This window comes from Dendropsophus ebraccatus, chromosome 7 (assembly GCF_027789765.1).
Source record: "Dendropsophus ebraccatus isolate aDenEbr1 chromosome 7, aDenEbr1.pat, whole genome shotgun sequence".
Classification (NCBI taxonomy): domain Eukaryota; kingdom Metazoa; phylum Chordata; class Amphibia; order Anura; family Hylidae; genus Dendropsophus; species Dendropsophus ebraccatus.
The window spans coordinates 131,886,070-131,901,463 of record NC_091460.1 but is presented as its reverse complement, the minus strand read 5'-3'; the positions used below and the strand labels follow the sequence as shown (position 1 = coordinate 131,901,463).

The 15,394-nt window shown below is 45.2% G+C and overlaps 1 protein-coding gene across 1 annotated transcript; it reads left to right on the top strand.

Moving 5' to 3' along the window:
• Positions 1 to 1,684: 1,684 nt before the first annotated feature.
• Positions 1,685 to 15,126, top strand: PLA2G12A (phospholipase A2 group XIIA). The gene is made up of 4 exons (XM_069978506.1): positions 1,685 to 2,074; positions 9,261 to 9,337; positions 10,794 to 10,959; positions 14,238 to 15,126. Exons 1-4 carry the CDS (start codon positions 1,858 to 1,860, stop codon positions 14,354 to 14,356), a joined length of 579 nt encoding a protein of 192 aa, XP_069834607.1. The 5' UTR covers positions 1,685 to 1,857; the 3' UTR covers positions 14,357 to 15,126.
• Positions 15,127 to 15,394: the final 268 nt, after the last annotated feature.

Sequence of the window (15,394 nt, the reverse complement as noted above, 5' to 3'; positions counted from 1 at the left end):
TGGACAGGGCCGCTGCCCCGCTCGCTGCTGCCATTTGAACTGTAACTATGAGCACTCGTAATGAGCGCTCATAGCTACATGCAGCAGCACTGACAGGGCGGGAGACATTGGCTCCCTTCCTGTCAGTCACTCTTGTGGCCGCAGGAAGGGTTTTCCCTGCGGTGACAAGTGGCAGCTTTGTCCTTGTGGTGCCAGCGCTCCAGTGACATCACTGGAGCATCAGCGCCAGGACAAGGGGAGTGCGGCCTCTTGTGATCACAGGGAAAACCCTTCCTGCGGCCACAAGAGTGAAGAGAAGAGGAGATGCCCGGACCCAGGTGAGTATAAGTGTTTGTTTTATTGTGTTATATACTATATGGGAGGGGGAGCACACAGGGGTCTGTTTAACTGGGGGAGCGCACATCGGGGGTCTATATAAATGGGGGGAGCACACAGGGGGGCTATATAACAGGGGGAGCACACAGGGGGGATTTAGACTACTGGGGCTTCACAGAGGGGTCCATATACTACTGGGGGCAGCACACAGGGGGTCTATATACTACTTGGGGCAGCAGAAAGGAGTCTATATACAACTTGGAGAGCACACAGGAGGTCTATATCCAAGTGGGAGAGCACACAGGGGGGCTATATACTACTGGGGGAGCACACAGGAGTCTATATACTACTGGTGGGGCACACAGGGGGTCTATATACTACTGGGGGAACATACAGGGGGTCTATATACTACTTGTGAGGCACACAGGTGGTCTATATATAACTGGGGGAGCACACAGGGGGCTGTATACTACTGGGGCAGCACACAAGTGGTCTATATAATACTGGTGGGGCACACAGGGGGTCTATATCCAAGTGGGGGAGCACACACGAGGTCTATATCCAAGTGGGGGAGCACACAGGGGGGCTAAATACCCCTGAGGGAGCACACAGGGGGCCTATATACTAGTGGGGGAGCACACAGGGGGTATATACAACTGGGGGCAGCACACAGGGGGTCTATATACAACTGGGGCAGCACACAGGAGGTCTATATACTTCTGGGGGAGCACACGGGGGGCTTTATATAACTGGGGGAACGCACAGGGGTCTATATACTACTGGGGGAAGCAAACAAGGGGTATATACTACTGGGGGAAGGGGGGTATATACTATTGGGGGCAGCACACAAGGAGTATATATTAATGGCGGTAGCGCACAAGGGGTATATACTACTGGGGCCAACACACAGCGGTCTATTGTTTTGGAACGCGTGACGAGGGGGGGGCAGACATAACTTCGCTTGGGGCCCCAGAAATGCCAAGACCGCCCCTGCATACAGTACAGACCCCTCTGCGCCCCCATACTGTACAGACCCCTCTGCGCCCCCATACAGTACAGACCCATCTGTGCCCCTGTGGGGGCGTGGTTTGGTTATGAAGGGCAGGGACCTTATGCAGTCTGTGTCCACCCCTAACATGACTTGTATGGAAAGAACAGGGTAGTACTGGGTGTAAGTAACACTGAGGGGAATAAACAAAAACTCTAGTCTGGCGTAGAATGAGTTGGCGGCTCGTACAGCACAGTTCACACCCTCCGCAGTAGAGCCGCACTGTCTCCCCGGACACGCCCACACCTTCTCGTGCTGAATGTCACCGCCCCCGTCTCCTCATGCCCCTCCCCCTGTGTACACACGAGGGCGCTGTGAGCTGCGCATGGCAAGTCCCCCAGTGATGACGTCACGAGCAGGTAGCGGCGCTGCTGACAGCTGTTATGATGAGTGGTGCGATACCGCTGCTGTGTGACTCCTGAGCCGGACTCCTGCTGCCTGTGCTGGATGTAGTGCGGAGCTCACAGCGCTCAGCTGCTCCTCACTAGCCGGCCATGAGCCCCTGGTCCCCGCTGTGCGCGCTGCTGCTCCCGGCCCTCCTGGCTGTCAGCTGTGGGGAGCAGCAGTCCCATCGGCAGCCAGAGACCCCGGACTGGAGGATGACGCTGAAGACCATCAGGAACGGGGTCCACAAGATAGACATGTACCTGAACGCTGCGCTGGACCTGCTGGGGGGAGAGGACGGGCTGTGCCAGTATAAATGCCGCGATGGTAAGAACCGCGCTGGTGTGAATGAGGCTGTAGTCACTGACTGGGGTTACTGGGGGTCTTTTCTCTGGGAGCCTCAGGTTATAATACTGGGATATTTTACTACAGTGGAGTGTTATTGGCCGCACTGGCAGCTCATGTCATCCTTATCATACAGACCTAAAAGCCAATGTGCCATCACAGAACGGAAACTTCCTGTTACCCTGCCGCCGTGGTGACCCCGTCCGTTTATCAAAACGCTGCCTGATTTCCCCCGCTCAGCGCCGTTTTCTTCATGTTCATGGAAGACAGGCTCAGCGCCCCCTCAGCGTAACAATATCTCCACAACTCTCAGCTGTGCCCCCTCCGCTCGTCGCCCTTGCTGTGCCCCCTCCGCTCGTCGCCCTTGCTGTGCCCCCTCCGCTCGTCGCCCTTGCTGTGCCCCCTCCGCTCGTCGCCCTTGCTGTGCCCCCTCCGCTCGTCGCCCTTGCTGTGCCCCCTCCGCTCGTCGCCCTTGCTGTGCCCCCTCCGCTCGTCGCCCTTGCTGTGCCCCCTCCGCTCGTCGCCCTTGCTGTGCCCCCTCCGCTCGTCGCCCTTGCTGTGCCCCCTCCGCCCGTCGCCCTTGCTGTGCCCCCTCCGCCCATAGATGGAGGTCCAACGCCAGGCACTCCTCGCTATCAGCTGTTAGAAGGGGCTGCAGCGCTTGTATGGCCGCCACCGCATCATCGATGTTTATGATGCGTTAACTGTGCGTTAACATAGTCCTAAAGTGATTATTTTTGCACCAAAAATTATAAATATATATATTTGGGGGGCAAAACAAAATATAAATGCCTCGCACCCAAAATAGGTGCAAAACAGGAAAATGTTTCAGAAAAGTTTTGACTCTGTGCTCCTGTGTCCTGCAGCTGTACCAATGTAGCCCAGGCCTGACTGTGGTGTCTTGAAAAGTTTATGTAGAAACCAAGAAGATTGTCAGCAGAAAAAGCCCCCCTGGTCCATCTAGTCTGCCCTTTTAGTATTCCCCGTCTTATAATCTTAGGGTATGTGCACACTGAGGAAAAGGTGAGGAATTTAAAGGGGTAGTGCGGCGTTTCAAAATTATTCACTAAATAACACACATTAAAAAGTTATAAAACTTGTAATGTATGTTATGTTAGTGAATGGCCCCCTTCCCCGTGTTTTCCCCCACCCACGGAAGTGTAGTGCGCTAAACTCACCTGATCCGTGTCGACCCCCGTCCGCCATCTTGGGACAATGATGTCATCTTCGGGAGGTCGGCCGAACCGCTCCATCTGTCCCTCACGCCGGCCCCCTATGCCCCGTCATCAGCTGCTCAGCCACGATTGGCTGAGCATTACTGTACTTCCGGGTACACGTGCGGGGGAACACGGGGAAGGGGGCCATTCACTAACATAACATACATTACAAAGTTGTATAACTTCGTAATGTGTGTTATTTAGTGAATAATTTTGAAACGCCGCACTACCCCGTTAAGAGGAATCCGCTCTTATTTCAGCTTGAAATTCCTCCCGTAAAATATGGACAGAGCAATGTCCCATTGTGGTCAAAGGGATTTCCACTCTGTTGTTAATACTGCAGAATTTCAGAGCAAAGGCCCAGTTCACAATGAGCAAAACAGACAGAATTTCGAGCGTAATCCGCCTCAATTTTCCACCCATTCCCCTCAAAATTCCGCCTGAAAAATAACTGCAGATTGATTTCCTGTTGATTTCAATGGGATTTCCACTGTACTGTTCACACTGCGGAATTGTGCCGAAAATTCTGCCACGGATGCGCTTTCAATTCACATTAACATGTCAATTCTTTGGGTGGATTCTGCCAGCGGATCCCATTGAAAATCAATGGAGATTCAATTTTACACCTTGTAAATATTCAGCGCCATTTCCGCTCCATTTCTGCGTTGAATTTAAAAAGGATTTAACACTGAGCAAAACAGGCAAAATTGAGTAGGAAAGTTTACTGACTGAAATTCTGGCGTACTGATTTTGCACGTAATTCTGCAGAATTACGTGCAAAATGAGTAGGCCAGAATTTCAGTCAGTAAACTTTCCTCTTCAATTCTGCCTGTTTTGCTCAGTGTGAACTGGGCCAAAGAATTGACATGTCAATTCTTTGAGCGGGTTCTGCTAGAGGAATCCTATAGAGGTCAATGGGGGCTTAAAGTGTCACTGTCGTGAATTTTTTTTTTTTTTTTTGCAGAAATCAATAGTCCAGGCGATTTTAAGAAACTTTGTAATTGGGTTTATTATTCGAAAAATGCATTTTTATCATGAAAAAGCAGTCTGAAGCTCTCCCCCCTGTCTTCATTGTTTTCCTATGGAGAGAGCTAAAGAAAAGACCAAAACAGGACAACAAAGAGTTAATCTACAAATCCCTCACGGGATATCTCCTGTAACAGTCACCAGTGACCTGTCTGAGCTCGGATTACAGCTGTCACACAGCTCCGTGCCTGTAATCCTCTGTTATCTGCTTTCTGCTGCCGGCTAACTCCCTCCTTCCTCCTCCCCCCTCCCCTCTCCCTAGAGCAGACAGGGGACGTCTCCTGCAACAAGTCACAATTTTCAGATTTTTAAGAGTGGATGGAAAAGAGGAAGGAGGGGGGGACCTGGGAAAAGGCTTTTTACATGCAGATAATGGCAGATTTGGCTAATAAACCCAATTACAAAGTTTCTTAAAATCGCCTGGACTATTGATTTCTGCAAAAAAAAAAAAAATACGACAGTGACTCTTTAAATTCTGCTCAAATTCTTCTCCTATTCTTCTAGAGCTGAATAGGTGAGAAATTTCAAGCAGAAAACTTTCCTCTACAATTCTTCAGTGTGCACATAGCCTGAGGGATAGATATATGTATATACCAGGCAGGTTTACATTCTGTAAGGCCCCATTCACACTGAGCAAGAAGTGCGGAATTCCCTCCGTGCTCAGTGTCCTGCTTTGAATGAATGAGAGGGCGCACGCGTCTGCTGCCGCTGCTCTCCGCTCAAAGAAGTGACATGTCGAGCAGAGAGGGGAGGAAGCGGACGCGCGCGCCCTCTCATTCACTCAAAGCAGGACACTGACCACGGTGGGAATTCCGCACTTCTTGCTCAGTGTGAACGGGACCTTATTGTAGATTTATCTACCATATCTTCTGGAAGTTTGTTCCAAGCATCAACTACTCTTTCAGTAAACTAAAATTTTCATACGTTGCTTCTGAGCTTTCACCCAGTAACCTCTCACTGTGTCCTCTTGTTCTTGAGTTCAGTTTTTTTCTAAAAACACTTCCCTCCTGAACCTTATTTAGTTTGTTTATTTGTATATTTTACGGCTTATAGCAGGGGAGGGGAACCTTTGGCCCTCCAGCTGTTGCAAAACTACAATTCCCATCATGCCCGGACAGCTAAAGCGAAGCCTTGGCTGTCCAGGCATGATGGGAATTGTAGTTCTGCAACAGCTGGAGGGCCAAAGGTTCCCCATCCCTGCTATAAGCCCTTATTTTAACACTTGGAAAACCGATAGTACGTTACTATACTAACATAAGGTATGTATGCTACACATATACAGTTACTGAGAAGCATAGGCGACTACCATTCCATTGCGAAATGACACCAGCTTATCTAAGTGTATGAGCCTGTCAGCCATATATTTTCCCACACTGTGCTGTGACCCCAGGGGATCCTGCAGGATTGGGTGAGCTCATCACATTAGGGTACAGGGTGTGATGAAGCTTTACAACCTTTACCTGGGAACACAGCAGCATTTCACAACGTTGCTTTAGCATGAGCTCATAGCTTCGGAGGATGAGATCCCGTGCCTTTATTACACCATAAATGTAGCCGTGCCCCCAGGGGATTGCAGTTTATTCTTCTTGCTCTTATGACTCATAAAATCAATTGACCATTGAGATAACAGGATCTGATCAGAGTCCGTGTTTAAGGTTTCCAGTGCCGTATAGAAAATGAAAGCGGCGCGATGATTGGTTGCTATGTGCAACTCCGCATTTTGATTGCAAAAATGGGGGGGGGTCCCCCGATGTATACATCTCTCTGGTGCTAACACTATACCTCTCACATGGAGTGGTAATTGTGCAGCAACTTAATGGAGAGATTACCTCCACAGTCCTGTCCCCTGATGCAAGCCCCAGCCTGAAGTGGAGCTGCTATGATTTGGAACGTGAGGGAGACTTCCTGGGTCAGAGTACAGGGCTGTAGACCCCGCTATGCAGACCATGCCCCTCCCCCACTCGCCTCCCACCCAGTACAGGGAGCTCTTACACCAAAGCAATGCTCTTATACCAAGTAACAATTTTGAAAAACTGTGAGCTCTTCTTGCAAAACGCTCTCAATCCAGGTTACTCTTAAACCAAGGTACCACTGTACTTGTTATTGCGCCACCTGCTGTTCTTTTGATTCCAATTCAGAACGTCCACCTAATGTTTCCAGTGCTGATGGGAAGAAGCTGCCTCTAGTGTGCTGGTTCCAATTGTCTGTAGAGTATCAGGAATCTCTCCTCTTATCTCTCAAAGAATCCAGATATTATTACATGGCATTCTCTTACTGAACCTATTGTGTGGCCCTATATATATATATATAATATACACACACACACTCACTCACCGGCCACTTTATTAGGTACACCATGCTAGTAACGGGTTGGACCCCCTTTTGCCTTCAGAACTGCCTCAATTCTGTGTGGCATAGATTCAACAAGGTGCTGGAAGCTTCCTCAGAGATTTTGGTCCATAGTGACATGATGGCATCACACAGTTGCCGCAGATTTGTCGGCTGCACATCCATGATGCGAATCTCCCGTTCCACCACATCCCAAAGATGCTTTATTGGATTGAGATCTGGTGACTGTGGAGGCCATTGGAGTACAGTGACCTCATTGTCATGTTCAAGAAACCAGTCTGAGATGATTCTAACTTTATGACATGGCGCATTATCCTGCTGAAAGTCAGATGTTGGGTACATTGTAGTCATAAAGGGATGGACATGGTCAGCAACAATACTCAGGTAGGCTGTGGCGTTGCAACGATGCTCAATTGGTACCAAGGGGCCCAAAGAGTGCCAAGAAAATATTCCCCACACCATGACACCACCACCACCAGCCTGAACCGTTAATACAAGGCAGGATGGATCCATGCTTTCATGTTGTTGACGCCAAATTCTGACCCTACCATCCGAATGTCACAACAGAAATCGAGACTCATCAGACCAGGCAACGTTTTTCCAATCTTCTACTGTCCAATTTCGATGAGCTTGTGCAAATTGTAGCCTCAGTTTCCTGTTCTTAGCTGAGCGGAGTGGCACCCGGTGTGGTCTTCTGCTGCTGTAGCCCATCTGTCTCAAAGTTGGAGGTACTGTGCGTTCAGAGATGCTCTTCTGCCTACCTTGGTTGTAACGGTTGGCTATTTGAGTCACTGTTGCCTTTCTATCAGCTTGAACCAGTCTGCCCATTCTCCTCTGACCTCTGGCATCAACAAGGCATTTCCGCCCACAGAACTGCCGCTCACTGGATGTTTTTTCTTTTTCGGACCATTCTCTGTAAACCCTAGAGATGGTTGTGTGTGAAAATCCCAGTAGATCAGCAGTTTCTGAAATACTCAGACCAGCCCTTCTGGCACCAACAACCATGCCACGTTCAAAGGCCTCAAATCACCTTTCTTCCCCATACTGATGCTCGGTTTGAACTGCAGGAGATTGTCTTGACCATGTCTACATGCCTAAATGCACTGAGTTGCCGCCATGTGATTGGCTGATTAGAAATTAAGTGGTAACGTGCAGTTGGACAGGTGTACCTAATAAAGTGGCCGGTGAGTGTGTGTGTGTATGTATGTATGTGTGTATATGTGTATATATATATATATATATATATATATATGTTAGCAGTGTCCATGCAGCTCTTGCTGCATATATAGAAAATGATAATTCTATACTTTCTCCACGCTTCCTTCCACCCTCTCCCCCCATTTTCTGCAGCCGCTGCTGGCACTTCTGAGACGTCTCTGAAGTGACAAGTGCTCAGCCAATCACTGGGCAAGGCAGGACAGAGCTGAGGATAGTGATTGGCTGACCAGAGATACTTCAGAAACTTCAGTAGTGGATGAAGGGAGAAGCTGGAAGGACACCAGGGAGTGTGAAGAGGTAAGGTATAGCTTTATTTTTATTTATTTTTTTTCTTAAGTTGCATCAGCTGATTTTTAAACTTTCTGAAAGATAACCAGGCTATGATCGGATCCTAGGCTGATAGTTGTCTTTATTACACGGGGCATTATCTGCCCGAATCAGCCTGATATTCGTCCTGTTTAATAGAGTCCTTACTGAGCATGTGTGACCACCAACACTGAACACATTAGATGGACGTTTTAAGAGGGGAAACAAAAGAACACCAGGGGGCAGCATAACAAATATGTAACAGCATATTAAACATTTCTCTTAAATTTTCATAAATTTTTACTTTCCCTGCAGTGGCGTTGTAAGAAATAAGGGGGAGTAGGGACTCCGGTAACGGTTGTTCCTGCTGTGTATTTTTTTTCCAAGATGTAAAATTTTCTGTGTGAACCATCGCCCAGAACGTACGTGCTTAGCTCTCTTTAGCTTGCATCCATGTTGAAGATGTGATAGGTGGATCGGTCCTGTCATCCTTGGATGGAAGTGAGACTGAACCCACTGATCACATCTGTAGACTGTAATACTCACCGTCTGTAAATGGTCTTGATGCTTGTATCGATCGGTACATTATTACTGCTGGCAGAGCTACGCTTAGTTACGGAAGACGGTCCGGACTTGTCTACTTACATGTACATAAAGATGTTACTTAGATAATGTATCATGGTTCATCTGCAAAGCACAGATCTATTATCAGGAGGGATGAACCTTTATCAGGTCAGTGACTGCGAACCACAGAGTGCATCAGATATCTTTGTGCCAAGCAGGTTTATTGCTGGAATACCCCTTTAAATCAACTGGTGCCAGCGATCTGTGACTTTTTGCTTAAAAAAAACAAAAACCTGACATTACTTTCATGCTGTTTTGATTTTAGACACACTTATTAATGTAGAATGCCAAACAATGCGCACAGCTACTTGAATTTTCTATTAGACCCAAATGCACTGATTTTATGAGTTGTGTGTCTTTCTGTAAGTCAGTCCAACTATCTCTGCTAGACATGATGTGAGTGTATTTGATCTTGTTTTCATCCACAGGGTCCAAGCCGCTTCCCCGCTACGGATATAAACATGCACCGCCTAATGGATGTGGATCCCCTGTGTTTGGATTTCATGTAAGTACCTTAATTCGCAGTGAGACCCTCTGTGGATCCTGTACTGTGAAGGTGAATGGGTCCCATACACGCAGGGGATCCGCTACGTGTATGGGACCCGGCCCCTTCAACCCCCCGCAGCCCCGAGCATACATTACCTGCTCAGCGCCACAGCTGTGTGTGATGCTCCCGACTCCCCTCGCTGCCTGATTGGCTGATAGGGAGCGAGGGGAGCCGGGAGCGTCACACACAGCCGCAGCGCCGAGCAGGTAATGTATGCTCCGGGCTGCGGCCAGCCGGCAGCGGGGGGGATAAAGGGGCCGGGTCCCATACAAGCAGCGGATCCCCTGCATGTATGGGACCCATTCACCTTCACAGTACAGGATGCGCAGCGGATCTCACTGCGGATCCAGTACGTGTGAACGTACCCTAAAAGAATACCTGTCCTTTTACTTGAAAATGTTAAATTCTTTATTAAAAAAAAAGGCGTCCTAGGGACATCTCAAAAGTTTGTACTTCTCCCGCCTCACTCTCCTCATCATCTGCGGCGTGACCTCCAACCAAAACTTTTGATCTGTCTTAAAAGTTTTTTTTTCTGGCATTTTTACAGTACACATGTATGTTATACAGTATGTCCATATTACTGACAAAAAAGGGGCAGAATACTGATGAATAATACGCTTGTGTGAAAGCACTAAGGTCACAAATACACAGCAGTATTTTGCAACAGTATTTTTTTCAAGATTTAAAAAAAACAAAAAAACTAATTCATGCACACAGCCAAAGAATAATATTTGGGTCTTAAAGTGTAACACTCATTTTTTTTATTTTTTGCAGAATTGAAGAAACTCTGTAATAAGTTTTATTAGGCAAAAGAACACCAACCACCACCCCAACCCCGTCCCCTCCCCCCCCACAAACACACACTTCTTCTTATCTGTGCATTATCAGGCAAAGTCATCTTCATTACAGAGAAGCAAATTGAAGGCTAGTTTGCTGAGTGTATTATAACTATAACCTAGATGAGTGAGCAAAAAGAGGAGACAAGTAGCTGTACTGTTTGGAGACTGTCTGGCCACATAAAACACTGGATTCAAAGGTCAGAAAGGTCATTGCTTTTCTGAGAAGCTTGGTGAGATAAGATTGAAGGATGATATGCTTTGCAGGGCTGCCTTTTCTCCTCTCCGTGCTCACTCATGCCCCTCAGCCCCTCAGCCCCTCCTCTCTCCATAGAGCATAATGAACACAGAAAACATTCTTATCCAGAAGTGGGGGGCGGGAGGTAGGAAAACTGTTTTTTGAGTACAGAAGGAAACTCTTTGGCTTAATAAAACCTATTACAACGTTTCTTAAAATTGCTTGAACTATTCATACTTGATTGTTTTTCTACAAAGTGACATTTAAATTACAGTTACACTTTTAAGTTGAAAAAGAAACAAACTTGTTTAACATGGACATCATGTTTCTCTTCTTTCAGTTTGACGTTGGAATCCCCTCCATGACAAGGTGTTGTAACCAGCACGATCGCTGCTATGACACTTGTGGTAACATGAAGAGTGACTGTGATGAGCAGTTTCAGAGCTGCCTCTCCAAAATTTGCCGAGATGTACAGAAAACGCTTGGCATTTCCGAGAGTGTTCAAGGTGAGGCTACTTGTATAGTGAGCATTAAAGTGATTGTACCAGTCTATTCCCAAACACTGGCCCGGCATGAAGCACTGGGGGACAGGCCCCCCGGCCCTTAGTGTGGCGCGGCTCCATTAGAATCAATGGAGCCGCGTCCCAGAGGGGAGGGGGTTTTTGTCACACTGGGGGCCGGCGGGCCTGTCCCCCAGTGCTTCATGCCGAGCCAGTGTTTGGGAATAGACCAACACCTATCCATTTATGTAAAAAAAAAAATAAAGCAATGTATCTGCTGGTACATTCTTTTGAAAAAAAAAAAAATGGAGCTACAAACTAAAGCAATTTGAAACATTTAAAATCAACTGGCTTCAGAAAGTTTTTTTAACTTCTATTTAAAAATCCAGTACTTATAAGCTGCTGTATGTCCTGCAGGAAGTGGTGTATTCTCTCCAGTCTGACACAGTGCTCTCTGCTGCCACCTCTGTCCATGTCAGGAACTGTCCAGAGCAGTAGCAAATCTCTATAGAAAGCATGTCTTTAAAAAAAAAAAGCCTCTACTGCTCTGGACAGTTCCTGACATGGACAGAGGTGGCAGCAGAGAGCAAGGTGTCAGACTGGAGAGAATACACCACTTCCTCTAGGACACACAACAGCTGATAAGTACTGGAAGACTTGAGATTTGTAATATACTTTCATTTAAAAATCTCTCTAATGATGCGTTTACACAGAGAGATTTATCTGACAGATCTTTAATCTTCCGAACAAATCTTTAATCTCTCATACGACTATCTCCCGAATATTCGATCCCATTAAAGTCTATGGGAACAAGTATTCGATTATTGAAAAACATCTATTCGACCATTTGGAGGTAAAAACCGGAAGCTGGGGGATTTGAACGCTTATCGAATATTTATCGAATATTCAGCGAACTATTTGATAATATTCGATAGATCGAATACCTTACTATTCGATCGAATATCTATTCGATCGAACAGTATTCGCTCATCACTACTAATGATGAGGAGGGACAGAGATGTTGTACCAGCCTAATGCATACACAATCTAGGCCACGGCCGTTGGGCACGGGGCTGCAAGTTTAAAAGTTGTTTTTTAGGACAATAACTGCATCCCCTGCCGAAAGGACCGCAGGACAGATCTTGGATTAAAAGCGGCTATCCGAAGGTACAAGTGGTTTAGGGGGGTCAGATTGTGGGTACAGAGTTGCTTTAAAGCCAAAGCCAGGAACATCAATGAAAAAAGAGAAATTGTAAAGAGGGCACTCACAGTTAAAAATACAAAATTCTTTATTAAATCTTCATTAAAACATCCACGCCATGTGCAGCAGTGAACGGGAACGCCAGAGCCCTTGTGATCATAGATTCATTACAGCTGTTTCGCACGTGGGACCATGCTTCTACGGATGCCACAAACAATGATAGAGTAATGCCAGACCGCTGTACCTAACTGGACTACAAAGCCAGGAACAGACTATAAACAGAGATCAGGTCATAAAGGAAAGACATTTCTCTTCTTAAATCCATTCCTGACTTAGTCTGTCAGATAAGTCTGTCTGTATAAACGCACCATAAATTTCTGACACCAGTTCATTTGCCGGAGTTCCCCTTTAAAGAGTAGTAAGTACTTGGAACCAACTTCGAACAGATGTGACTGAAATCAACATTAAGGCTGGGTTTACACTCTGTTTTTCATCCGTTTTTTTTTTTCCCCATCCGTTTTTGCAAAAAAACTGATGAAAAAAAACAAATCAAAGCAAAGCAATTTGATCCTTTTTTTTTTTTTTTTTTTTAATGGAAGTCAATGGGAAAACGAATCAAAACGGATGCACACAATTACATCCATTTTTCCATCAGTTTTTTTTCCAAAACCAGATGCATTAAACATAGTGTGAACCCAGCCTAACTGAATTTAAACATACCTGGGATAAATATACTGTATCTACCCTAACATAAAAATTAGGAAAATTAATATTAGGGTGGACTAGATAGACCAGGTAGTCCTTTTCTGGTGACAGTCTTTTGTTTCTATGTATAAACTGAAAGTACAGCCAGCAGGTGGCAGCATCACCCATCAAACAAAAGCGTCTCTGCTTTGAGGCAGTTCACCCTGACCTAAAAGAGAGGCATGGAAGAGGTGATCAGTGCACAACTGCGAATCTTCTAGGCCAAAGCCAGAAGTGGATTCCATAAGAATGGCAACTATAAAGCAAGCACTTACACTTCTGATTCCTTTTGAATCCACTTAAAGAGGGAGTTCACCCCAAAAATTTTTCTTTCAAATCAACTTGTGCTCTGAGATTTGTAATTTACTTCTATTACAAAATGTCGTCTTCCAGTACTTATCAGCTGCTGAATGTCCTGCATGAAGTAATATTATTTCCAGTCTGGAGAGCAGGAGAGGTTTTCTGTTTCAATATATTTTATTGAATTTTTGTCAATAAATTTTTTTTTTTTTTTTGCAAACAAAAGTAAAGTTTGGCAAACAAAAGTATAACAAGAGTATATCGAAAGTACAACAGATAAAACAGTTTTCACAAATGGAATAAGAAATATAGCTAAGGTAAAGTTAACAATAACGTAACATGTTTAAGATAGCATGTCTATCAAAATATGCATGAGGATATAGTGAGTCTGTATGTGATATCATCGTATATGTAATTATAGCTTATTCAGAAAACAGATAAGAAAATAAACAGAAAACTAAGGTGAAAACGTGGACTAGATGTCCATAACGACCACATCTCTCTAAATTTTTTAATTTATTATTATAAATTTAATAATTTATTATTTAAAATAATATCCTGTGTGGAGGCACAATGTGCTGTATTCCTAGACCAAGCAGTACTAATTGAGGTGTGATGGGAATTGGATATTTAAAGATCTCGACAATCAAATCTGAAACCTCCGACCAATAATTCGTCACGAGAGGGCATCTCCACAGAGGTTTTCTATGGGGATTTGTTACTGCTGTGGACAGTCCCTGACATGGACAGAGGTGGCAGCAGAGAGCACTGTGTCAGACTGGAAAGAATATGCCACTTCCTGCAGGACATAAAGCAGCTGATAAGTACTGGAAGACTTTTTTAATAGAAGTAAATTACAAATCTTTGGCGCTTTGCAGCACCATTGATTTGCAAGAATTTTTGGGGGGAGGTGGGGGTGAACTTTTGTAACTGGAAACCAGCAGAATTCTTAGTAGGCCTTGACCATATTATATTCTAAGCTTTGTAGATGTCTCTGTATTCTTACCTATCTACTAATGTTCTTACTCTCTCCCCCCAGCTTGTGAATCTACAGTGGCGCTTCTATTTGACGCTGTCATACACCTGGGGTGTAAACCGTACATGGAAAGCCAAAGAGCTGCGTGCGTCTGCCCCTATGAAGAGAAAATAGACCTATGATGGAGGGTTTCCCATGTTGCACAGCTACTACAGCCGATGGTCACACTACTGAAAGACTTGACAAAGCGTTTGCAATGCTTTATGTTGTATTCACTGCCTAATGAAGGAAATGCGTCTTTTTGCATATACTCTGGATGATTAACCTCAGGATTATATGTGATTTCATTTTTACACCACTGTGCACTTTTTCTGTGTATATTGCTATGCTATATGTAATGAATTACGTAATTGTAAAACAGGGTTAACCATTTCAGGTGCATATTGTTGCACTATTGTAAATGTGCACTTTAGTATTTTAGCACGACATACATCATATGCATATTTTAGTAGTTTTTTACGCGTTGTTATAAGTCGCACGGCTTGGATCACAGGATGGAGCCAGCACGTGATCCAGGTCCATAAGATGGAGCTGTACCCAAGGGTGTCAAACTTAGACCCTCCAGCTGTTGCAAAACTACAATTCCCATCATGCCTGGGCAGCCAAAGCTTTAGCTTTGGCTGTCCAGGCATGATGGGAATTGTAGTTTTGCAACAGCTGAAGGGCTTGAGTTTGACACCTGTTTGTACCTGAAATCACACGGACAAAGCAGTCATGTGACGCTGACCTTGTTGATTTTATATTAGTTAATACCTATTTTACTATTTCTAAACAATGCAGATAGGAGCCACTATGTGGAGTTTACAGCAAATATCCAATGGAAAAAAAATATTAGCAGGTGATGCCTGATTAAACAATCAATTAATAAATAAGTGAATATTTCACAAAATAATTTTCTCAATTTTTTGTTGGATTCTTGGTCATTGGAAATTGTGGTTATCAATGCAACATATTGTATGGCACCAAAGGGAGAATAGGCTACACTGTAAGGCTATGTTAACACATGGTATATACCAAATACATTTTATATGCACCAGGAGAGCATAGGGGCTGATTGTGGTATGAAAAGAGGATCCTTTTGCCATACCCCTGGCTTGTACGCATTGGTGTATGTTATATATCTTGGCATAGAATCGGTAAGAGAGTCTCATATTTATATT